Source organism: Ixodes scapularis, unplaced genomic scaffold (genome assembly GCF_016920785.2).
Source record: "Ixodes scapularis isolate PalLabHiFi unplaced genomic scaffold, ASM1692078v2 PGA_scaffold4__175_contigs__length_147842914, whole genome shotgun sequence".
Taxonomy (NCBI): domain Eukaryota; kingdom Metazoa; phylum Arthropoda; class Arachnida; order Ixodida; family Ixodidae; genus Ixodes; species Ixodes scapularis.
The window spans coordinates 53,624,643-53,650,323 of record NW_024609879.1 but is presented as its reverse complement, the minus strand read 5'-3'; the positions used below and the strand labels follow the sequence as shown (position 1 = coordinate 53,650,323).

Below are 25,681 nucleotides of genomic sequence, written 5' to 3'. Positions count from 1 at the left end.
ATTGTGCGCCTAAGTTCGTGCTGCGGAGTGCAAGAGTTTGGCGCTGTGCTCATTAAATGGACAGAAGCGCCACCAAAGGACTGACACTCAAGCGTGCTCTTTTTGCACCAAGTATTTCTCGAAGTGCAAGTCATTTCTTCGCGCTGACAGAAACGTCACCGAGACGAGGAGTGCAGTGGATCGCTGCCTCATTTCAGTTGAAGAATGCTTAACCCAGCGAGTAAAATGATTTGATTTCAAAGCCAGGACCATTACGGAAAAGGTTTGTTCCTGAATCTCACCTGAAAACGAATTACCCATCGAACAGTAGCGTTATGATGGTACAGCGACAGAAAAGTTGTCGGGATAAGAGGACAGTCCGATCGCTGCCCTTTGTAGAATGCACAGCCCTGCGAATAAAGATACTTCGATTGGAAAGCGAAAACGTTGCGGAAAAGGTATGTCCATGCATCTCGCCTGAAAACTAAATAATGTGCTATTTATTGAACGGTGGTGCGCCAGTATTGGAGTAGCACATCGACAGGTTCCGTCTCGCGCTGGAAGACGGAAACCCAAGATATCCGACAAGTTTGAGAGTTTCTTGTTTTGACAAGCGAGTTCAAGAATGTTGTCTTTCATTTGAATCTAAACAGCATGCATGGTCAATAAATAGATCGGTCAAAGTAACATTCGGCATATCTGGTCGAAGCGAGTCTTCAAACCTTTCACAAATATCAAAACATTCGTAAAAATTTCCTAAACGTCGCCGCGCATTTCTTTTCTATTTTTTTGGCTTTTCCTTTATTGTTTTACAGAGCCCTTAATTAATTTATCTTCAAAAAAATGTTGGCATCCGCGAGATGCTGGGTTCGTCATAAAACTGTGGTCGGAAGTGGCGCATACAGCTCGCCGACAGCTTCGGTGTGTTGCGCTACTGTACGCTATGCTTCGTTTAGTTGCTGCGCTCGGAGTGTGAAACTCGGAACGGTGGAGTACGAGTAAATTACCGCGGACTTCAGGCACAGGAGCAATGGCTGCTTTTAGGGTGCCATATGATGTCACGTGCAAGGCAGTTCAGTCCACACGTTCAACTGAAGTATTAGCCCATGCATTCATCTGCCTAGCTTGGTGCCCCATATAAGCAGTCTACAATATTCACTTTTAATTACAGTCGCAATAAAAAAGAAAGAAAACGGCGATTGCTTGTGGCTACGTCGCACTTTGGGATGGTAAAAAATACACACTCACCCGTCAGTTCGAGGATCTCGGAGTCGTAATAGCCTCCTCGAGTGTTCGCGTCGCCGTCCCAAGACACCTTGTACACCGTCCTACGCTCGAAGTCGACCTCATTCGAAGGATTGCAGTTTTTAAATAAAGCCCTGTGGACGTCGCTTATTTCTCCGTTCTCGCAAAATCGAGTGAAACCTACCGAAATATTTAAAACCTCGAAAACACTCCACGAGGAAGGGTGAGGCTGCCGAGGCAACAAAGCGCACGAAACAACTGGATTTGGATTTGGATTCGAAGCTTTTGAAGACGCAGTTGCTCGAACGGATATAAGCGGCGAACGTTTTTCAAAATATAAAGTATACATTAAAATTAAGGGATCGTCGAGTGTCAAACACTGCGTATGAACTTGAATGAAAACATTTTTGAGAGAAATCTGTCAAGTGTCAACACTGCGTTAAAGAAACTGGCGCCGCAAGTAGCCAATGCGTCGGCAGTAGCCGATACATTAAAGACCAACTCATAATTTACGCGACCCTCGACAGTCCTCCGCCCGTGGCGCGAGAAAGAAGAAGACGCCGTTCGAAACGGTCGCTTTTCGATGCTCTCCAGTGAAAATACACCGGCCACAGGCCGGGGAATCGCTGAGGCTTCGGCCAGAACCACTGAAATGACGACTGAAGAGTACCGGACCGTCCTACCCTGCCTACCTACAGGTAATTTGAGCCTCAATTCGGTATTTCTGCACGGAGATCTGGCAGCGAGGCCATACAGAGCACCGGACTTCCGAGACGCCTTACGAGACGTGGTCGATAGCCAGGAAATCATCGGGATAGGCCAATTCCAGATGAGTCACGTATGGATGGTGACTTGCGCAAGTGCACACGCGAAGGCCAAACTCGTCAACAAAGCTGAACTACGCGTAAAGGGACGCAAGTGCCTTATTATCGACCCGGACACCAGAGATGTAAAACTGAAGCTACTATGGCTTCCCGTCCACATGGAAAGTCAACGTATCGAGGAAGCGCTGGCACCATTCGGTACAGTTCGTTCCATCGTGAAGGAAAAGTGGAGATGCGCCGGAATGGAACAGATGGAGACGCTCAACAAAGAAGTTACCTTGACGCTTCGAGAAGGGATGAACGCAAGCCAAATTCCGCACCAGCTCACAGTCTTTGGCTGCCGAAGCTTGGTGCTCGTGCCGGGCCGTCCTCCACTATGCCTTCGATGTAATCGCATAGGCCACATCCGTCGTGAGTGTAGAACCCCACGATGCGGGGAGTGCCGCCGTTATGGCCACGCTACGAGTGAGTGTGTGATGACCTACGCAGACAAGCTAGGCCAATCAAGAAGTCCGACTGACGACATTGTCCAGGAACACCTCATGGACATCAGCGAGGTTGTCGACGCCACAGGAGAGGTGATCGCTCCCACTTCCTCGACAGCGAAAACTGAGCTGGAAATTTTTGACACAGCAGTCACAGTCCGTCAGCCCTGAAAAGACGACACCTAACGCAGGGCTAGGCCCGGCAACGCAAGGAATCAAGGCAACAAAGGAAGATTGGCCAAATAGCGAATTTCCTCCCTTAAACACGACTCCGGAGCTTTCTCTCCAACAGCTGCTACCACGACGAGAACGTCCCACCCCGTACAGCGGAGCACCCGTGAAGCGACCCGCTCCTTCAACAACGACTACGTCCCAGTCATCTACAGCAGGTGACTCAGAAGACGAGAACGACGAGAGAGGTGACGTGAAACGCAAGCCGACCACGGTGCGGGAACAGCCGCACAGCAAGACCCCACAGCCTAACCACCTGGTGAAAGACGGCGATGCACTGCCACCCTAACTAACATCTCTCTGGCATTTCCTCCCCTCAGCTTCGCTACCATGAACGTCAGAGGACTGTGTTCTCGTGCACGACAATCGCAATTGTATAGGCTCTTCTCAAAAGAACAGATTGATTTTGTTGCCGTCCAGGAGACCAAAATATCGTCTGATGAGGACACGGCTCGTGCACTGGACCCTTTCCTCTCAAACTATGAGGTATGTGTTAGTCATGGTGATGGGTTGTCGGGAGGGTGCCTTTTGTTTTTAAGGAAACAGCTAGGATATACGTCACTCTCACACGCCGTCGATGACGACGGAAGGTTGATATGTTGCGATTTCTCGTTGCATGGCACATACTGGCGATTAATTTGTATTTATGCTCATAGCGACGTTCGACAGCGATGTTCTTTCTTTGAAAACCTTGCCCCATACTTAGATACCGACAAACAAATAATTTCATTCGGCGACTTTAACTGTGTGTGTAATGTAAACGATAGGTCAACACCCCCTTCTCGACCTGATAGAAGTGCTGACACTCTCAACACTCTCACTAATGAATATCACCTATTTGATGTTGGAGCTTCTGAAAGTATTACTTTCCGATACACCCACCTCCAAGCTCCATGTAATGCCAGGCTTGATCGTATTTACGTTTCAAGTTCACTTTTTTCACATGTGACTGCGTATGACGTGAAACCAGTTTTGTTTTCAGATCATTGCCTTGTAAGCGTCCGTATCGGAACAGACACGCAACGTAAGGCAAAACCAAAATGGGCTTTGTGGAAATTTAACACGAGACTTTTAGAGAACACAGATTTCAAAGAGCGTGTGCGCGAATGCTTCAACAAGGCAACAACAAATCATAATATCGGCATTTTTGCTCAATGGGACTCTTTCAAGCACGAGTTTAAAAACGAGGCAATTGAATGCGCGTGCATTGCATCGTTTCATGCAAAAAAAGAAGAATCCACACTTTTGAAAAATTTACACATTCTTTATGAGTTGGAGTGTGAAACACCCGGCTTGTTTCAAGAAGCAATTACACGCGTTAAGTGTCAGATACAGCGTTATGAACAAAACCGTTACCATGGTGCACTAGTACGGTCTAGGTGCAAGCGTTTTCTATCCTCTGAAACACCTTCGCGCCGCGCAATTGACGACGAGATGCGAAATGGACTTTCAAAGAAAATTAAACTTTTAAATTTTAATGCGACGCTCTCAACAGACGAAGACGACATTATGAAAACGTTTGAATTTCATTACCAAAACCTCTTTGGGCACAAACAACCCGTAGACAATCAATTAGCCAAGCCCTTGGTTGCTTTGATGCCCCAGGTTGATCAGCTTCAACGCGACCTGCTTAGCGGACCAATAACGATAGAAGAGGTTCGATGGGCGGTAGATCATCTACCAAACTCTAAAACACCAGGACCTGATGGACTCCCACCCGAGTTTTACAAGAAGTACAAAGAGCAGCTATGTCCTTTTCTACTCGAGGTCTTCTTGGAGGCTTATGAAGTGGGAGCCTTGCCGCCTACATTTTATAACAGCCACACGGTCCTGATTCCAAAAAGTAAAGATCCAGATAAGCTCATTCACGCTGAAAGCTACCGGCCAATTACTTTATGCAATGTAGACTATAAGATTTTTGCAAAAATTCTGACCAAAAGACTTCAGTTTGTTACGTCCAGTCTCGTTGGGGATCACCAGACCTGCGGAACTAAGTGGCGATGCATACAAACCAACATACACGTGGCACGTTCAGTAATAGAAACCTGCGTTTTGCATGCTGAACAAGTTGCCATGGCGCAAGTAGACTTGGCGAAGGCATTCGACCGGGTGTCCCACGCTTTTCTCTTCAATATTCTTCGTCATGTAAACCCAGGATCCACAATCTTGAAGGGCATTGAGATGTGTTACCGCAACTGTGCCACGAGGCTTATAATCAATGGATCGCTTTCAAGTCCAATTCGACTAGAATCATCGGTCAAACAAGGATGCCCCTTATCCCCTCTTTTATTTTCTCTATATCTGGAACCCTTGTGCTTAAGCGTGCTCAGGAACCCTACCGTGGAAGGTTATCATTTCTACTCCACAGAGGTTAAGGTGTTAGCATACGCCGATGATATTGCCTTTTTTTTTGCGCTGATAAGCGAAGCATAGACAATGTCTTCACTTTAGCTCAAAACTTCTGTGATGCTACCGGTGCTCTTATCAATAAGACGAAATGCGTTGGCTTCTGGTGCGGGCAATGGGCCACAACACCCGCAGAATATGCTGGCATATCATGGACTTGCGTCGCTCCCCAGTACTTAGGAGTGCCCCTCAATTGTATTCGGAACAATGGCCACTACTGGACAGAACGAGTGGCAAAGATCAAAACTCAAGCTAACATTATGAAAACAAATCAGTGGTCCGTTTTTGGGCGAGCAAAAGCGTGTAATATTTTTCTTGCAGCGAAACTTTGGTATGTTCTTCAGGTTATTTGCTGTGCCAGAACCCACATTAAAAACTTTCACAGGGTTTTTGCTACTTTCGTGTGGAACTCCACCTGGGAACCTATGCGACGAGACAATCTTTTTCGCCTTGTTGATGTCGGTGGTCTCGGACTATTACACATCTTTTTAAAACAAATAATAACTCGTTTTCTATTCTTCAGAACAACATCACATCACTTCCTTCGTACTTGCCTACAGGCAGAACTCTCAGATGCTTTACCTTATTTGGTGGTTTCATCGGTATCGGCGGGAACATCACGTCCCTTGGGATTCCTCAGAGAAGTAGTAAGCGCAATAGAGTATCTAAGAACCCGCTTTTCTTTGGAATATATATTTACAACATCACGCAAAGCATTAGATGCCGATCTTCTTGACATAACTTTTCCTGTACCTTTGTATCGAAGTATATTCAACCATGGACCAGGACAAGATGTTCTTACGCGTGTCCGAAAATTGCGCGTCTCACCTACCGCGAAGTCATTTTTCTTTAAACTTCACACTTCAACGTTGCCTGTGAAACCCTGGCTTCGCGAACGAGGAATTTTTGTACCCTGGTCAGTGAATTGCCGTCTTTGTAACCAACCAGAAACTATAGAACATTGTTTTATTTTCTGCACTGATGCCTACCTCTTCTGGGACGTCCTACAGAGAACACTGAAAAGAGATTTGGACGTCAACGCCTACACAATCCGGTTTTTACCTTTAAAACCCAACGATAGTTTTCCTTATGATTTGTTCACGCTCATGGGTTTGCATAGTCTCTGGAAGACGAGAATGATCGACAGAAACGCCGATCCACCCCGGACTACAAAATCAAACTTTATAGAAACTGTATCTCACGTGAGAAATGTGTTAGATCATCTTAAGGAACGCCCAGACTGGTATGCTCTCATTGATCGATGTCTCCATCTTCCTGATTTTAGTTATGTCATTTATTTTTAATCCTTTCTTCGTTTCCCGAGCGTAAACAGATAACATTATTTTGATGTGATCAAGAACCGTTTAATTGTTTGTATTGTTATTCTTATAAGTAATAACTTTGTCGAACTGTATGATTGCCGTTTTTCCTGTCATGTTTCCATGCAATAAATACAAAAAAAAAAAAATCCGCCCGTGGCGCAGGGGTAGCGCGTCGGCATGCGGAACGAGAGGTCGCCGGTTCGACTCCCCCGGGAGGAGGAAGGCACTTTTTTTGTGTGTGTTCTTTTGTGTTTTTTTTTAGTTTGATTATATCTATGATGGTGTTGAAAACTTTAATTCAGTCTAAACCCTGCGAAGCTCCTTCGTTAACGACCGCCCTGGTCCGAAAGGGTTCTAGTGCAGCTGAATACTGAATAATGCGGGTTTTTCTACCTTTCGTGTCGCCGGTTTTAGCACCTTTCGTGACTCGACGTGTTTCCGCTCAAGAACTTTTAAGGTAGTCTGAACGACGAGACATATAAGGCTTTTCCTTAATAAAAAAAAAATCACATCAACCCACTGACCACGCGGCTGTGGCCCATCATATATCATACGCGAGATTCAACGACAGGTTTTTTTATCGCGACATAGCCTCAAATCGCCTATTTTGTAGCGTGCAAAGTTGCGGAGCCTCCTCGACTTTGGGCCGCTCATTCAGCGAGGCGGCGGCGCATTCCCCCGACTATTTAACCTTCGAGCAAAGTAAAGCAAATCAATGGCCGCGCGGTCTGTTTGGAAGCTGAACTTTATTGCCGCCGCGACCGTCCAATGCGCACAACGGTTGCGGGGCTCGGGGGTGCCGTGTCTATAAAAATTAATGTGTCGACGAAAAGTCTGTTCACCTTCCGTTGGTAGTGAAAGGCGTAGATGAAGCATATGCGAAACGATGAACCCTACCGTGAGTACGCGGGTTTCCACGGTGCGTGATTGCAGACGAACGCACAGTTGCGGGTGAATCGGGGACTCAGTGAGTAAAGACAAATCGCGTGACATAGTTGTGTCAGCACCTCGCGAGCCCGCGACTTATCACATGCTGACAAATATGTCGCGACCCATATATCAATTGTTATTAAACGCCTCTGACGGCGCCGTCAGAATACTGCGAGCAACAATTAATCAAGCACTTTTGATAAACATTATGCGCAAAGAAAGTCCCGACGGCCGGGAAATAAGGCGCTTTTGATGGAACCGAAGTGAAACATAAAACTTTTGACGACCATTAGACTACCTTTGACAGCCCATCAAGAGTGTCCAACAGACCATTAGGCGCCGTCAGGAACTTCTGACGGATCATCTAAACGCATCTCATGGTCCATTAGGACAGTCGGATGGTGCGTCAAGAATAGGCTGATGGTCCATCAGACTTTCTTGATGGTCCATCAGACCTTCTTGATGGTCCATCAGGAAGCCTGATGGGCCATCAAAGAAGTCTAATGGTCCATCAGGACAGTCGGATGGTGCGTCAAGAATGGGCTGATGGTCCATCAGACTTTCTTTATGGTCCATCAGACCTTCTTGATGGTCCATCAGGAAGCCTGATGGGCCATCAAAGAAGTCTAGTGGTCCATCAGGAAATTTAGATGGTCCGTCAGGAGTGGGCGGATGGTCCATCAGACTTCTTTGATGGTCCATCAAGAAACCTGATGGACCATCAGAAAAGTCTGATGGACCAACAAGAAACTCTGATGGTCCATCAGGAAAACCTGATGGTCTTTTCGATCGGGCAACGACGGAAGAAGCCACCGTCGAGACCGGCAGGACTTCTTCAGCCCTTAGAGATTGCAAAATCTGTTAAAATTCTTGGTGTCATTTTTACCGAATCACTCTCTTGGACTGAACACGTTGAGTATATCCACCGGAAGGTTTGCAAAGCCATCGGAATAATATCAAAAACTCGTTTTATGTTTCCCGCGCGAGTGAAGTTGCTCTTGTATTACTCTCTGATCTACACACATTACGTGTACTGTCACCTGGTTTGGGGAACCACAACGAAACAAAACTTAACAACACTGCTACTAACACAGAAGAAATTATTTCGCATATTTGAAAATGTTTCTTTTTTGCATTCTTCTGAGGAGCTTTTTCGTAAACATAAAGCTGTGACAATTAAGCATTTGTACAACTATCGTTTGATGGGAGTCTACAGTACGGCAGTAAAACAAAATAACAACTTTTTTCTTTCTGTGCTGTCGGGCCTGGAGAGAACAACCCAGACGTATGAAACTAGACACAGTGAGGGCTGGTGTGTTACTACTTCCCGCACGAACTATGGAATAACTTCTTTAAAACATACACTACCGTCACTTTTAGATGAGCTCGAAGGTGAAAATATTGACATTACAAAATAAATCAAAGGGTATGCTACGCGAAATGCTATTGGAAAACAGTGTTAAAGACTTTTTTTTTGTAGATAATCGATGCAATAAGGTGTAGTACTTTGTTTTTTGCGTGTCCTGTTTTGAAATGTGTCTGCTGCTTTGCTACACGGAGTAGGGCCTCGTCAAGCTGCAAGCCACGCAGCTTTTTGCCCTATCTCCCTCCTTTGTAAAAAAAAGCAAAATAAATTATTATTATTATATTATTAGTCTTATTGCGCCGCCCTCTGCCCCATTCCAGCAAACAGGTATGGATTTACTCGGACCTTTCCCACCGTCGACGGAAGGAAACGGATGGATGATCGTCACGACCGATTATCTCACGCGGTACGCCGAGACAAAAGCCCTTCCATCAGGAACGGCTGTTGAGGTCGCGAAGTTTTTCATCGAGTCCATCGTCCTCCGGCACGGCCCTCCCGAAGTCCTGATCTCAGACCGTGGATCATCATTCATGGCCCAGCTGACACAAGAAGTCCTTCGTCTCAGCCATACCAGCCATCGCCGCAGCACGACGTACTACCCGCAGACCAACGGGCTAACGGAGAGACTGAACAAGACCATCGCCGACATGATCTCCATGTACGTCGACGTGGAGCACAAGACATGGGACGAGGTGCTGCCGTACGTCACATTTGCCTACAACACGGCCGTACAAGAGACCACTGGAGTAACACCCTTTCAACTGGTGCATGGGCGCAAGGTAACGACAATGCTGGACGCTATGTTACCCCACGAACCGGCTGTCGACGCAAGCGACGACGCCCACGTTGTTGCCCAAAGGGCAGAAGAAGTCCGTCAGCTTGCCAGACTCCGGATTAAGGCTCAACAACGTGTCGACACTGGCCGCTACAACCTTCGTCGCCGGGACGTCCACTTCCAGCCCGGAGACAGGGTGTGGGTGTGGACACCGATTCGCCGCCGCGGTCTCAGCGAGAAACTCCTGAAACGTTACTTTGGACCCTACAAAGTGCTTCGTCGACTCGGGGATCTGAACTACGAGGTGGTGCTTGACGGAACATGGACTTCGTCACGCCGCCCTCCACGACCGAAAGTCGTCCACGTCGTGCGACTGAAGCCGTACTACGCTCGATAGGACTGTGGACCTTATGTGTTCCAAATGACTCCTTAGTTTACCGTTCTTTTTATTTGCTTTATTTTGTTTTGGGTTGCATCGGGACGATGCACTTTTTAAAGGGGGAGTAATGCCGCGCGCGCTGCCTACTGGCCTAATGGTTATCGCGCTTGCTTTCCACGCTGAAAGCCAGGGTTCGATTCCTGGCCGCGGTTACACATTTTTGTTGACACTGCAATGTGATGTTCTCTTGAATTCGAGAACCCTCTTGCTGATTCCAGGTTAGAATGTTCTACGCGCCGAACCTTCTACGTCGAAAGATCTAGGAACAAACGAGGGTACATAAGGGATTCCGCCAGGCGAGCGAAGTCAGTTTCGCCCCAGCGTTCGACTGTGCTGCTACGCCGACTCCGACGCCCGCGACGCTCAGTTATTATCTTTGTACCCTTTTATTTTTGGCACAAGTTCGCCACATTAAACGTTTATTTCTTCCTGTTTATTTTATGTTTTTTTTTTGGTCACTACCCGTGAGAATATAAGAACGGTCGACCATATCTGGTGACCACTTTTAATTTTGACTAGAATGATGCATCTTGCTGCCACAATGCCCAGGAAAATGGAACCGATCGTTGTTGTTGTTGTTTTCTGTTTTTTTTTTCTTTAGGGAGGAGGGGGGGGAGGTTGCCTTCAAAAAAAAAATACGTCAGAAACATCTGGACAATCTGAAGCGTTGTTTGCGGATTTCGCAACATTGGCATTTCAAGCAACTTTCCACCAAAATGTGTTGTGAATACTGGCCCAGAAATATTTACCGACCAAGTAAGTATGGGAATGATTGATCCAGATTATTTATCACGAAGTATTGACGTCGTTATTTTGAAATAAAAAATCGCACAGACGACTGCACATTGAGCCATACAGCTTAAGTTTTATCTTTTTTCTCCGCATTTATTCAAGCCAGGATTTTCAAACTTTGTCAGCGTGTTGTCCTCAATTTGGCCAATCTTCCTGACGAATATTGTTGTCCTTGTTAGCGGGAAAAGTTCACGAAAAACGCTCAAATAAAGGCATTTTCGTAAATGTGCATAATTTTGAAAATCAATTTAAAAAGAAAGGCCGTCTTCGATTTTTTCAAACTCTTCCAAGTTAGCGCCAATGATATGTACTAACAGGATGTGCAAAAACATGTTGCATTATTTGTGTGTCTTTAAAGTTACAAAGCAAGAAAATCTGGCCAAATGGAGGCTACCGCGGTTGCCATGGACGAGGCCTGCGCGTACGCCTAGTTGACAATTTTATTGTTTTTACACAGCGTAAAACGTCTCCCGGGTGGTCAGATTGACAGCAGAGAGGTGGAGGGTAGTTTTGTAGTGATGATTCTTGAGACGTCTTTTTTTTGTCCTTATTATTAGTACAAGAGTCACAAAAATGCGCAGAAACTGGAGAAATCGCGAGGCCCTAGCCTGTCGCACGCTTCGCAGGGCTCGTTTTCTATAGCGGGCGTGTAGCGTCTCTGCGCACGCCATGTAGGGGAAACGATCGGTGCGGCTCCGATAACAGGCGTTTAGGTAACACGATATAGGGCTCTAACACGATATTGAGGATAGGGCGCCGTACAACGGGGGCACCTTCGCGCGGCAATAGAGCTTCGGCCGTGGTGGGCTGTACACCGCACACCGCAAAAAAAGAAAAAAAAAAGAGGAAGAAAAAGTTTTCGTTTGTTTGAAACTTTTTATGTTCCCTTTTCATCACATTTTTGTCTTAGACTCATTGTAGCCGCTTCGCACTAGCCTGCCAGCAGGCCTGGGTGGAATCGAGCTTTTATTGTCCGAGTGGCTTGTTTGTAGACGCTATCGTTCGTGCTACGAGCAATTCCTGTCGCAGTCAGTTCACGCATGTATACACTGTCAGCAGTGCCAGGATTGAATTCCAGGCACGGGATGGAGGGAATCCCAGGCTGATGTTTTCACTTCAACTGAACTCCTGAAATTCAGCCCTTGCGAATCAATGCCACATTGGGTAATTTGGTGCTGGGACGTCCACCATATCTGACGCACATTTTATATCTGATGTAGCCGGCCCTCGAAGGTTGTAAACACTTGCATCATGGTGCTTGACGTGGCCTCCAATCCCATCGCAGGCGTTGTTGCCTCCCAGTAGCGGAAACTAGCCACTTGGCCGACAGGTACTCGGTCTTAGCAAGCTCATGAAGTTGCTACCTATTCTTGAAGTAGCTTGCTTCGCCGTCACTGACCTACATAAAATGTGCGTAGAAAGGAGCAACGTTCTCATGCCACTTGTGAATGTTCCCAAGGCCGTACGTAGTATGCGCGGGCGGAATCGTGGCTGGTATCATCACTGATGGGAGCGCAGCTACAAGTCCCTTTTTTTGGTTGTCACTATATGCATGACGTCGCATGTGAATATCTTCTCTAATAATATAAGGCAACCGAAGAGGTTGTGCCCTCTAATGGTTTCGCCTCCCCTCCTTTTCCTTCAGTCAACGCACCCATTTTTGTGACGTGATCCTCCGGGTGACCAATTAATCAAAAACACGAAAGATGCAGCTACACTGCCTAAAACGTGGACGGGAAGGAAAATACGACGTTTCGGGCGAACGTCCTTCTTCAAGTGATATATACGAAACACGTCGAGGAACAAAGAAAGGGTCGTATACGTCACAAGAAAAGGGGGCTATACATTTGTTACTCACCGATTTTTTGTTTCTTACACGAAGATGGGCGTCCGCCCGAAACTTCACTTCCCGTCCACGCCCTATTTATTGTAGCACAATAATATCTTTTTTGTGATTACGTGCCGAAGATTATTGTTCTCGGCTGCCCCATCCTCTTACGGGCTCAGATAAAAATCTGCTATCGGAATCACTTCTGTTGATTCCTTTGGTTGGCGTACACAGAGACGCTACACGCCAACTACTGAAAACGTACCCTGCAAAGCGTGCGACAGGTTAGCGTCTCTCGATTGCTCCGGCTCATGCGTACTTTTTTTAAATCTTGTACAAAGAAAAAATAACTTGCTAAACACTATCACTTAGAAACTATCGCCCACCCCTGCGCTGTCAGTCTGACCACCCCGGAGCACTCTTACGGGCTGTAAAAATTTTGAACTTGTCAACTACGGGTATGTATAAGACACAGAAACAATGCAATAATATTTTTGCACGTCATGCTCATATATACCATTGGCGTTATTTGGGAAGAGGTAAAATATCGAAGGTAGCATTTTTTATTTGATTTGCGAAAGTATGCATATTTAGTCAAATGCCTCGATTTGAGCGTTTCTCGTAAACTTTCCTGCTAATCAGGACAACAATATTTATAGCCAAATAGAGGACAACACGCTGGCAAAGTTTGAAAACGGGCTTGAATAAATGCGGACAAAAAAAAAGTTATAACTTTGGCAGTATGGCTCAATATGCCGTCGTCTCTGCGATTTTTTATTTAAAAATAACCACGTCGATGCGCCGTGATAAATAATGTGGGTCAACCATCCCGATACGGGCCAGCAGCCACAACACATTTTGGGGGAGAGCTGCCTGAAATGCCAATTTCGCTAAATCCACAGACAACGCTTCAGATTGAGCAGGTGTTTCTGACTTGTTTTCTTGAAAGTAGCATTGTTTTTTTCCTAAAACAAAGACCGGCTTCGTTTTTCTGGGCATTGAGGCAGCAAGATGCATTTTTCTGGTCAAAATTCAAAACTGTCCCCGGACACGGTGGGCCGTTCTTATCTGAAGACAGAGTCGTCCTAGAGAAAACTGCCGCGGCATAACATAACAGAACTGCATGTATAATTGACGCACAAATATCGGTAAGCTAGGTGCCCTCTTTACTTTTTATTTATGTAGAATACGCTTGCAACATCACATTTTAATGCGTTCTTTTAGTGAGTAGAGGAAAATCAGACCCTTCACGTAACACATTTTTGTAGCTTTACTTTTTCGATTACAAAAGAGGGATTTTAGTAGTGGAGGAGAAGTAACCAATCTTAGGAACAACTATAGAGACACGACAAGAAATGTAGAAACGAAAACTGGTGGTCAGTCAAGCGCAAAACAAGCACCCAAGAGATTTTATTTACATTGCGCGGTCGCATTTTAATATTGCAATTATGAAATTTGTCTAAATTTGGAAAATAGACACAACCCTATCGGAAAAAAACAGCAAGGATTTCAAGCTGGGCAAGCTGGTTTAGCTGGTTTTTAAGCTGGTTCGAGCTGGTTCGTGCTGGTTCAAGCTGGTTCGAGCCGGTTTAGGTAGTAATCAAGCTGGTTCAAGCTGGTTCGAGCTGGCACTGCAGCTGGGCAAGCTGGTTCAAGCTGGTTCCAGCTGACACCGCGGATGGGCAAGCTGGTACTTGAGCTGGTTCAAGCTTGTCATGCTGGTTCAAGCTGGTTCTGAATCTGGTCCAAGCTGGTTCAAACGCCAAGGTCGGCGCGCGCCAAGGTCGGCGAGAGCTTGTCGAACTGGCATTGCCGGGAGCGCGCGCGCCAAGGTCGGCAGGGGTGGGGAGGATGCCACGTCTTGTTCTTTGGCCTCTCATTTTTGGTGTACGACCCGGCGCTTCAGGCACTCTGCGAGCTTCCTTTGTGTGCGAGAAGGGAGAGAGTGAGTGGTAGAAACGGAGAATTTGAGACACGTCTGGCTATCTTGGCAGATTTTCGAAGGGACGGCTGTGAGCGCGTTGTTTGGCGACTACTTGAACGGCGGCGCAAGCGAAGCGGGATTTAGGGAGGCGGCGAGCGGCAGTCCGTTCAGGGCGGGAAGAAATCAGATGCACCGACGGAGGCGTCGTTTTGTGTCTTCGAACATCCGTGTGCTGGTGAATACGGTGGTGCCGAGGAGTTTCGCCAATGCCATCCAAGCCACACGGATTTCCTCGCCTCTGCCGACTACGCAAGAGGACGCTTCGCCCTAATACGGGTGGGACCCAGGTTCGCTTTTCTCATCCGTGTAGTATTTTTTTTTTATTGCCTGTTTTTGGCGTGTGTCTAGTATTTTTCGTGTTGTTGAGAGATAAGCAATCTAGTTTTAATAGCATTGTTTGTTTTGCGCCGAGAACCGCTATCTGTGCGCCGGTTAGTACTTATACAATCTTGTGCGCAACAAAGACGAGGACAAAAGCAGAGAAGAGGACACAACAAGGCGCAACTTTCAACTGAATTTTATTGAAAACGTGTTCCGGTATATATATAGTCTCAACCATCGTTACAATGACAACAAAAAGACAAAGGTAAAGGAAAAAACACCATGACAGAGCATAACTATCTCGTTCTCAGGAAAAACAATTCCTTCTCCGATAATGCGATCGACGGCATAGCAACACACATGTCTCCTAAATAATCAATGTGCTCGGCTTCTATGATTTCGCGTGTTACCGCTGACTTGCATTTCCCAATTTTTACGCATTCATCCAACAGTGGGGTACAACCGCATGTCCTGCAATGCAAGTCAAGAAAGCCACCGTTCTTTTTTTGCACGTTGTTATTGTGCTCGCGAAGCCGATCATTTAGGCAGCGCCCCGTCTGCCCGACGTAGTGGCTGCCACAGGACAACGGAATGCGGTAAACCACGCCATCTGTACAGTCGACAAATTTCGTTCTGTGCTTCTTTTCACATCCGTGTTTGGCACGCACGCCAGGCTTTGATAGTTTGCACAGTTCCATGAGCTTATTGGGCGCAGAAAACACTACCTTTACATTTGATCGCATTGCTATTTTCTTTAGATTGTGCGACACTCGGTGTACATACGGAATCACAACAACTTTTCCTTTTTGTCTTACCGGCTGGCTCCCATTGTTTTCTACGAGACAGCGCTTTCTTAGAAGGCCTTCCGCGACCGCAACAAGAATGTGTTTTGGATACCCGGCTGCGAGCAAGTGCAAAACTTGTTGATTAAAACCCTGGGGGATCAAATGCTCACAGGACTTTTTTAGTACATTGGTGAAACACAGGTTAACAATACTCCTTTTGACTAGCTTCGAGTGGGCTGAATGAAAGGGAAGTAACGGCTTATTCGCACGTGGCTCATAGCACCAACAGATGTGGTCGTTGAGAAATAAAAATCTGATGTCAAGGAAGCGAATAGTGTTGTCCACAGGTATCTCATGCGTGACCTCGAGTGGGCCAGAACATTCCTTAAAAGTGGTCAGGGTTTTGACAGCCTCTGCTTCAAAAGCGTTTGTGTCAGATGCGATGAAAACTAAAAAATCATCTACGTACCTAAAAACTTTTTTTACCTTTGATCCCTGAAGCCGGCTGTTAAGAGTACTGTCAAGTTGTGCTAAATATATATCGCTTAGAACAGGCGCGATACACGAGCCGATGCATATGCCCTGTTTTTGCAAGTAAGGCTTGCCTCCCCACTGAATAAAAGTTGTTCGAAGATAGAAACTAAGTAATTCTAAAAAACCGCTGCTTGATATCCCTAGCTCATTTTGAAAGGCTACCACTCCAAACTTGTCGATGCACTCCTCCACACACAACAGCAAGCCGGAATGTGGGAGGGAGTAATAAAGGTCTTTCACATCGACCGAAAACGCCCTCAGAGCGTTTCCTTTTTGAGTTCTTACGAAGTCTAGCACTTCTTCTGAGCTTCTGACGAGAAAAGGGTCGTCAACGTGTAGCATGTTAAGTTTCTCTTGAAGATATAGTGCAATTGATTTTTGCCACGTGCCTCTTTCGGAAATTATTACGCGTAAGGGCATTTCTAGTTTGTGGGTTTTGGCACTAAAGAAAACATCTAAACACTCGCGCGTACTCTTTTCAATGCTCCTTACAACACTACTGAGTTCAAGTTCCTTGCACAGATTTTTGGCTTCTGACTTTAGTTTTGACAGCGACACACTTCTATGGCAATTAAACACCTTCTCAACAGCTTCCAGGGCTTTCTCCTTGTACATACCATGTGAAAGAACCGCAAAGCCTCCCTCCTTATCAGCAGGTAAGACGCAAAGGGAATTGTCTTTCAGGTATGTCAGCGTCCGCTTTACGGGTACCTTGGTAGCAGCCGGCTTGCAGGAACGGACGACGTCAACACCCTCAGACACGCAGCGGGCAGAGTCCTGTTCAGGGACGCGCCTCGACACCTCTCGAACCAGAGACAGCAGCTCGGGTGGCGACTTTTTTGGCTCGACAGCAAACTTGGGTCCAAGACGTAGAACTTGCTGGACGTCTTCTGGTAGATGGAGTCCCTCGGGCATGTGAAGCGCAGTCGACTGTGCTGGAGGCTTTTTCGGCAGGCGCTCACGAAGCTGACGTAGTTGTAACTGCCAGATGAACTCTGTGGTTTGATCCGCAAGTGTGAGGTACTCACGAAGCTGACGTCTCGCTGTCGAAGGATCCGCTCTGCTTTGAAGTTGCATGGCCAGGTACTGCCTCAAGATGCGGGCTTGCCGAAGCCATTCGGCTTTTAGAATTTTGCACACCCTGGTCCCATGTCCCAAGGAAGGTAGAAGACCGCCAAATAGCGTACGTACGTCGTCAGGTAGAACTTTTGTCCGTATGCAAAACGACAGAGATCGCGCTCTGCACATGGCTGTGGCGATGAAGGTGACTGTGGCACACGGATCACGATTGAAACACATAAAAGGGCCCGATGTACTAGAAATGAATTCAAGAAGAGTGGTTGTTTGGGCGAGTTGGTTTGACATCTTATACAATCTTGTGCGCAACAAAGACGAGGACAAAAGCAGAGAAGAGGACACAACAAGGCGCAACTTTCAACTGAATTTTATTGAAAACGTGTTCCGGTATATATATAGTCTCAACCATCGTTACAATGACAACAAAAAGACAAAGGTAAAGGAAAAAACACCATGACAGAGCATAACTATCTCGTTCTCAGGAAAAACAATTCCTTCTCCGATAATGCGATCGACGGCATAGCAACACACATGTCTCCTAAATAATCAATGATTATTGATTATTTAGGAGACATGTGTGTTGCTATGCCGTCGATCGCATTATCGGAGAAGGAATTGTTTTTTCCTGAGAACGAGATAGTTATGCTCCGTCATGGTGTTTTTTCCTTTACCTTTGTCTTTTTGTTGTCAATGTAACGATGGTTGAGACTATATATATACCGGAACACGTTTTCAATAAAATTCAGTTGAAAGTTGCGCCTTGTTGTGTCCTCTTCTCTGCTTTTGTCCTCGTCTTTGTTGCGCACAAGATTGTATAAGATGTCAAACCAACTCGCCCAAACAACCACTCTTCTCGGTTAGTACTGTGTCAGCGGAGTGGATGTATAGCATCTGAGCTCATGTGCAGCCCGCAAATACGAAAATAATAAACTCGATGCCGAGCTGGCTTTTCTGAAGAGTTTTGCTTGTTTATCGTGTGTATTCATTAAAACTGGTTAAAATGGTGGGGAAGTACACCAGCCTAACCAGCATGGGCAGTTCACCCAGCATGACCCAGCATTTGCCCAGCATTCACCCAGCACGACCCAGCATTCAACCAGCACGGCAAGCTGGGCATGCTGGAACAATGACCCAGCATGAAGCAGGGATGCTGGGACCAGCATGAGGCTGGGATGCTGGGACCAGCACGACAAGCTGGGCATGCTGGGGCAATAACCCAGCATGAAGCTGGGATGCTGGAACCAGCATGAGGCTGGAATGCTGGGACCAGCTTGTGGTGGGACCAGCATGACAAGCTGGGTATGCTGGGGCAATAACCCAGCATGAAGCTGGGATTCTGGGACCAGCTTGTGCTGGTTTTTTCAATAGGGAGTGGAAACGTTCTCAATTGAAAGAACGCATATCGTTCCTGTCCCCACTCAGAATACTGTAGCGGGACTTCGTTCTTCCTCCACAACCCCAACACAGTGAAGACGATAACGAGTTAATGTTTCAAAGGCCTGCGCATAGAATGTCCCTTGATTGCAGATTAGCGCTGTCTTCAGGCTCGGGACAGCCCAAGTTGAAGCACTGGAGGCGGCCACAAACTGGAGTCGATAAGACTGTTTGCCGAGCCGACCAAGTCTTGCGCTAGAACGTATACATAGCAGATTGGTTCAAAGCAGAGTCAATAATTATGTTCAATGCAGGACACCAAGTAACAGTTGCGAGCTTTCATGAAAATTTCAAACTAGGTAATGGTAGCGACGTACTTCGTCCCTCGAACACATCCGAATCTGGAAGCAATCCGTTTACAATAGAAGCTATACGTTTATTCAGTGTGTGGTTCGCACCAACCTGAAGTACACAAAGTGACTCTCAGTTGATCGTGGCAATCATACGATTCTGATGAAGTGAAAATGTACATCACTTGCAACAGAAATCATAACTGAATGGGGACGTCATAAAAAAAAAAAAAGTTCTTACCTCTTGATTTTGGTTCTCTTCGGGAAGGCCAGCCGACTGACATATCGCGACTGAAGAGACTAGGCCTTCTCAACCAATAACGACCACAACAGAGCGGTCGTGCGCGAACAGCCGTCACCGCCGGACGGACAAAATATCGGCGTTTAGAGTTCTACGAATCCTCCGGAGAAACACAAGATACCCACAGTGGATAGCATGCGCATTCTGGGGCTCCACATGCAGAAGGATGGCAGTGCCACAACGGCCATCAACCACCTCACGAGATCCACAGGTCAAGTGATCAGGATGTTGTGCAGAATCACCAACCGCCATCGAGGCCTCCAAGTGGAGGACACGCTCCGACTGGTCCGCGCACTGATTGTGAGCCGGGTCATGTACTCCATCCCATACCTACCCCTGAAACCGTCGGAAATAGAAAAGATCGACATATTACTCAGACGAGCCTACAAAGTGGCACTGGGTCTTCCACCGACAACAGCTACCGAGAAGCTACACGCCACAGGAGTTACCAATACGACACGTGAACTTATCGAGGCCCACCTGATGGGACAACAGTATCGACTTCGGTGATCCGTTACCGGCAGACACCTGCTGTGCAAGCTCGGATACCTAGGCCACACAGATGGTGACCCCACACTGCCCCTACCGGCAGCGGTCTGCGACCTCATAGAAGTCGCACCGATACCGAAGAACAAGCACCCTGAGCACCACAAAGGAAGAAGCCAAGCCAGGGCAAGGGCACACGCCAGAATCTACGCAGACCACCCAGCGGTTAGATATACGGACGCCGCAGACTACGCCCAGAAAGGCTATCAGCGTGATCAATCAAGACCTCAAAACCGTCGTCACTGCGACAATCAAAACGAACCGACCAACAGAAGCCGAAGAGGCAGCCATCGCACTAGCCATCATCAACAGCGACCCATACACTACAATTATAACGGACTCCCAAACAGCGCGCCGAGCCTACCGGACGGGCTATGTATCTAAATCGGCGCACGTTCTACTCACGAAGCACCAAGATAATCTCCCCCCGGTTAAATTGGTCTGGACCCCTGGACACGAGTCTGCACCCGGCAACCAGCGCGCCCACGCTGTCGCTCGAGCAAATACCTTCCGAGCACCGGACTGCAGACAAACAGAAGAGAGCAAGTGCGACGGACACCCACTGACCCAGTACGCGGAAATCACAGAGTACTATCGCCTAGAACGCCAAAAGCTCCCCCCGCCGCACAGGGAGCTCCCACGAGAGGAGGCTGTTGTATGGCGGCCACTACAAACCAACACATATCGACACCTAAGTCTACTTCACCGATGGTACCCCGAACAATACAACAAAGAATGCCCATTCTGCGGCACGTACGCCAACCTATACCACACTGTATGGACATGCCAACGAAACCCCACAATTCCCCCTATCCCACAGCCCACCCCTTCCCAATGGGAGGCCGTGCTGCTCAGCTCCAGCCTGGATGACCAGCGTAAGCTGGTGGACCGGGCCCGCTCGGCGGCGAAGGCCTCAGGAGCCTTGGACTAAGGGACCCTCCCCCCTTCAGAAAACTGAATAACTAAAAATTATTCTATCTCTCTCTCTCCGGAGAAGTCACTCCCCGCGAACATTCACCTACTGCACTCCGCACCCCTCTAGCCCCTCGGGGCGACTGCCACCCGCGGCCCGCCGCCGCCGCCGCCGCCGCCGTGGGCGACTCGGCACGAGCCTCACAAACCCGCGAATCCGCTGCGAGCATCGAATGCGACGTCATCACTTGTCATTTACTTCACCCTATCGAAGAAGACGTGAAGCGCCGTCCGCTAATTTCTCGGGGCACGGAAGCACTCTGAAGGCTGTCCCTAGCGGCGTTTTGGTTGTCTTTCGACTACACTCAAGGAAATTCAACTGTAATTAACCAAAATGTGGTTTACGTTATTTCCCGAGGAGTTTTAAGGGACACCAGCTCTCATTTCGCTGCTAGACCCAGATACGTTACACACTCATTCGCCTCGGAGGGAGAGCGCCTTTTCACGCCTTCGACGCGCGTGCCATCTGGATTCTTGAAAAGTTCCTATCGGAGATAAAATTCGAGGAGCGCTCCCTCTTAAAGAAGATTTTTGGTACCGCAGCTGCCTGAACAAGAACACGGAGGTTTCCACACGGGCCAAGCCACCTTTCTTTAAGTTGTGCCGAGGCAAACTTAACCAAAACTATTGGAATTGACCCAGGTTTGGCAGGAAGACGATGAATATCAAGAATATCTGTAGCTGCGAAATCGGAAAGCTCCAGTTTTGCTGCCAAGTCGCTCACAATTTTTCGGAGGTCTTCGTTGGTGATGTTGGCAGCCCCTGAATTTCTAGGTTTCCAACACGACTATATTGTTGTTCGCTGTTGAGGTCTTCCCCCAGAGTTTGAATCCTTTCCTCCTGTGAACTCACCGTTACTTGAAGCTCCGCCTGTTTTTTTTTTTTTTTTGAAGCTCAGTTATTTTTTCTTCATTTGTGGTCGTGCATTTGAGCATGGTATCGTACTTGGCTGACAAACTGTCCACTTTGGTTTCCAGCTCTTGCATATGCGTTTCCATCCTTTCCACTGCTTGCTTTAGCGTTAAGAGCTCGTCTACCTTAGCAGGGAGGGTCAGGAGGGTATAAACAATTGATTTGATTGCCAATAAAGCGTCAAACTTCTGTCCAAATCCCTGTAACTGAGCCACGACTACTGACGCGTTATCTTGTGAGCTACCCTGCGAAGTGAAAGCCCCGCTCTGAGCTCCGCTTCTATTTTCCTGCGTGCGGCAGGTTTTACAACGCCACTTTTCACGTTTAGCAGCTCCCATGCCTGCGTAAGAGCCCGCCGTAATTCCCGCGCCAGACTGGCCAAAATGATATTCGTTTCTGCATACCGAGCATTTCACATCGGCAGCAATCTCTGCAAGACACGCAAAACAAACATTTGACCCCGACATTGCGGCAGTAGTAAAATGAAAAACACATCAGTCAGCGGCAGAAACAATAACTGTTCTAGTCAAGCTTAAAAATGCACTTTCACCTGGTTACGACAAGAGAACGATTCGGTGAGCAATATTTCAGCGCAACCTCGCCACCGACTGCGACGGCGGCCACGATGAAGCTTGGTTTTATGTTGTCCTCTTGGGTGGTCCGTTGAGCATGCGCCGCCGAGGAATCCTTCCCAGCGACGATCAGGGGGCGTGACGGAAACCCGTTGATGGGCCGATGTTGACGCTGTGCCACGTCGTCACGGTAGCAGCGTGGTCCCCCGCAAAGCCGCAGCGTCACCTCGCAGAATCTGGTTACGACAAGAGAACGATTCGGTGAGCAATATTTCAGCGCAACCTCGCCACCGACTGCGATGGATAACATTGCAAGTCTGCTGGAGTTTTTGCACAAGGGTGGATAAAAATACGCGGCCATGATCGCTAAGCAATGTCTGGGGAGCTCCGTGCCGTAGTAAGATGTTGGTAAAAAAAATGGGCAATGTGATCGGCTGTGGCGTTGGGTAGGGCGCATGCTTCTGCATAGCGACTTGAGTGGTCAATCGCTATTAAGATCTAGCGGCTGCCAGAAGCCGAAGGATGGAGCTGCCCAAAAAGGTCAATCCCAAATTTTTGAAATGGACGCTAGGGGCACGGTATTGGTTGTAATAAACCAGTAGGAGACTGAGGAAGGCGCTTTTGTCGCTGACAGTCGGGACAGGCTTGAACGAACCTCTGCACGCTGCGGTAAAGCCGGCATGTCCACTTGTTGGTTTGGAGTGAAATCAGTGAAGAACATCGCCTTGTAGTTCTTGGGGGATACATAGCAACCAGCGATTTCTGTGTGGGAGGTAATTTCGTCTATAAAGCAGACCATCTCGGATTTGAAAATGATGGCCGCACCGAAGAAAGACACGATTCGAGGAAGTGTGAGTGCCGTTGATGTGGTTCAAGATTGGGCTGATATTGGGGTCCAAAATTTGCTCGCTGCCGACACTGTGCAGACTTAACGGTAGGATGAAAAGTGGGTCTTTAACGTCAGAGGTATCGGCGGATGGTAAATCCGGCAGTGGGCACACGTGAAGGTTGTCTGCATCTCCGTGCTTTTTCCCAGACTTGCACAGCACGGTATGGTTGTGCTCTTGGAGGTGCAACATCCACCTGCCACGACGACCGGATGGATCTGTGCGTGATCATCAGTCACTACGTCGAAATGACGTTCGTATGAATACGGACGAAATTTCGCGATTGCCCACACGATGGTGAGTCCCTCTTTTTCTGTCGTAGAGCAATTTTTTTCTTCTTTGATCAGCGTTCTGCTGGCGTGGGTGACGACTTGGGTGTCATAGCCTGTTTGTCTTTGAATAAGGACTGCGCCCAACCCAAAACCACTAGCGTCAGTGTGAAGCTCTGTCGGTGCGGTATTATCAAAATGTCGCAGGATTGGGTCCGACGTCAATAGTTGTTTTAGTCGCTATAATGAATGTTCACAATCCGTGGTCCAGGCAAACTGTGTGTTCTTTTCAAGCAGATCGTGAAGAGATCCTGCGATGCCAGCAAATCCGCGCACAAAGCGTCTGAAATAGGAGCAGAGGCCCGAGGATCTCCGAATATTTTTTTTTTAATTCTGGGGTGGTGGCCCTATTGAAAAAAAAAAAAAAAAAAAACAGTATGATTCTGAACCCGGCATACCCGAATTCGAACTGGGCAAAATGGAAATCGAACTGATTAAGCTGGCGATATAAGAAAACAAACTTGACGAATTGAAAAATTAACGAGCCAAACTGGGCACATAAACCTGCCAAACAGGCAGCCGAACTTGCCGAACAGGAAGCCAGATTTGCCAAACAGGCAACCAAACTTGCTAAAGAGGGAACCAAACTTGCGAAACAGGCAGCCAAACTTGGTAAACAGGAAGCCAAACTTGCAAAACAGGCAGCCGAACTTGGTAAACAGGAAACAAAACTTGACAAACAAGCCGCCGAACTCGGAAAATAGACACCTGAACTTCCCATACAGGCTAAACTGAGAGCTAGACAGGCGAAAGTGATAGCAGAACTGGTCTTACTGGTATTTAAAATGTTCTGAATGGTGACTGAACTGGTCACACTGATAATCAAACTGTTCTTCAACTTGCGAGCTTCAAATTTTGGTGGAACTGTTCAAACTGGTAGCTAAGTGTTCAAACTTGTGGTCGAACTGTTCAAATAGTAATTTAACTCCCCTAACAGGCAGTTGAACAGTTCAAAATGTTGTATATACCGAAGAAAGGTTAGGGGTTATATATTCTGCCTATCATCTCACTTTGATCAATTCCTAAATGTAATTTAATCTTTAATCATAGTTACGTTTGCCGCTTTTTGCTCCAGTCTCCCAGACTTGTGGTCTAAATAAAGAAAGAAAGAAACAAACTACCCTTGTCCGAAATAAGGAAATTACAATAAAAACTACTACTGGAGAAAAAGTAATTTATTGAAACTTAAATTACTTTTAGAAAGTAATGCAATTATTTCACAATTACTTTCCTTTGAGCTACCCGACATCAATAACTTTTATATAACAGCATGCATAGCATTTTCTTTGCTCTGAAATGCAATTGTCGAGTGTTTTCTTTTGGGCATTGTTTTGCTGGTTTTAATTTATATGATAGAATGTCAAATTGCAAGCAGAATACAAGTAATTCACTCTTAAACGAAACTATTTAAGATTTTAGTGTTTGTATCACTAACAATAAGTATACCTTGAGGCTTAATAATGCAGGCCCTAGCTGTCAATGCAAAATTTCTATATCCAAGCCGACCGTCGAGCTGTGTACGTGTACGATCGAAGCAACTTCATACAATAATACGTTATTCCTTTTTTTTTACCTTAACTAAGCGATTTATCCGTATACGTTACGTTCGCAGCGATTGCCACTTTATGTAGTTGTACCGTACGAAGACGCGGATGACACAGTGCCTTTTGATTTAGCTACACATTTGGCGGAAACAATCGTATTGCGCTTTCCCAGCGATTTACTGCGCAAGAAGAACCCTCGCTGTATCACTGGTTACTCAAATGCTACAAACAAAACTGAGCTCGTTATACACGTTCGCCTAATTCGGCGGATTAACCGCGTCTGAAATCCCTCTCGGGGCACCCGCGCGTGGGCGCTGCGGAGCAGGCCGCATAGTTATCTACGCCCGTTCATCGAAATAAAACCGCTTTGCACCGTAATCGTAGGGTACACTGCTTGTCTTTCGACAACTGTGCGACGTTAAACAAGGCTCAAAACTTATTTAACCGCATTAGGTTGCGCGATAATGACAAAGGCGCATTTTTGCCGCAGTGCAGCTCTCCGGCATTGCTACCCGATGATCCCGCGCCGATTGCCACCAGGTAGCAGCGAACTATAGGCGACGGGGAGACG

The 25,681-nt window shown here is 47.0% G+C and overlaps 1 protein-coding gene across 1 annotated transcript; it reads left to right on the top strand.

Annotated features, from left to right (window-relative positions):
- Positions 1 to 5,706: 5,706 nt before the first annotated feature.
- Positions 5,707 to 6,474, top strand: LOC121837761 (the record flags this gene model as incomplete). Its single annotated transcript, XM_042293562.1, has 1 exon — positions 5,707 to 6,474. A coding segment is annotated over one exon (768 nt), but the record flags the coding sequence as incomplete, so codon positions are not given.
- Positions 6,475 to 25,681: the final 19,207 nt, after the last annotated feature.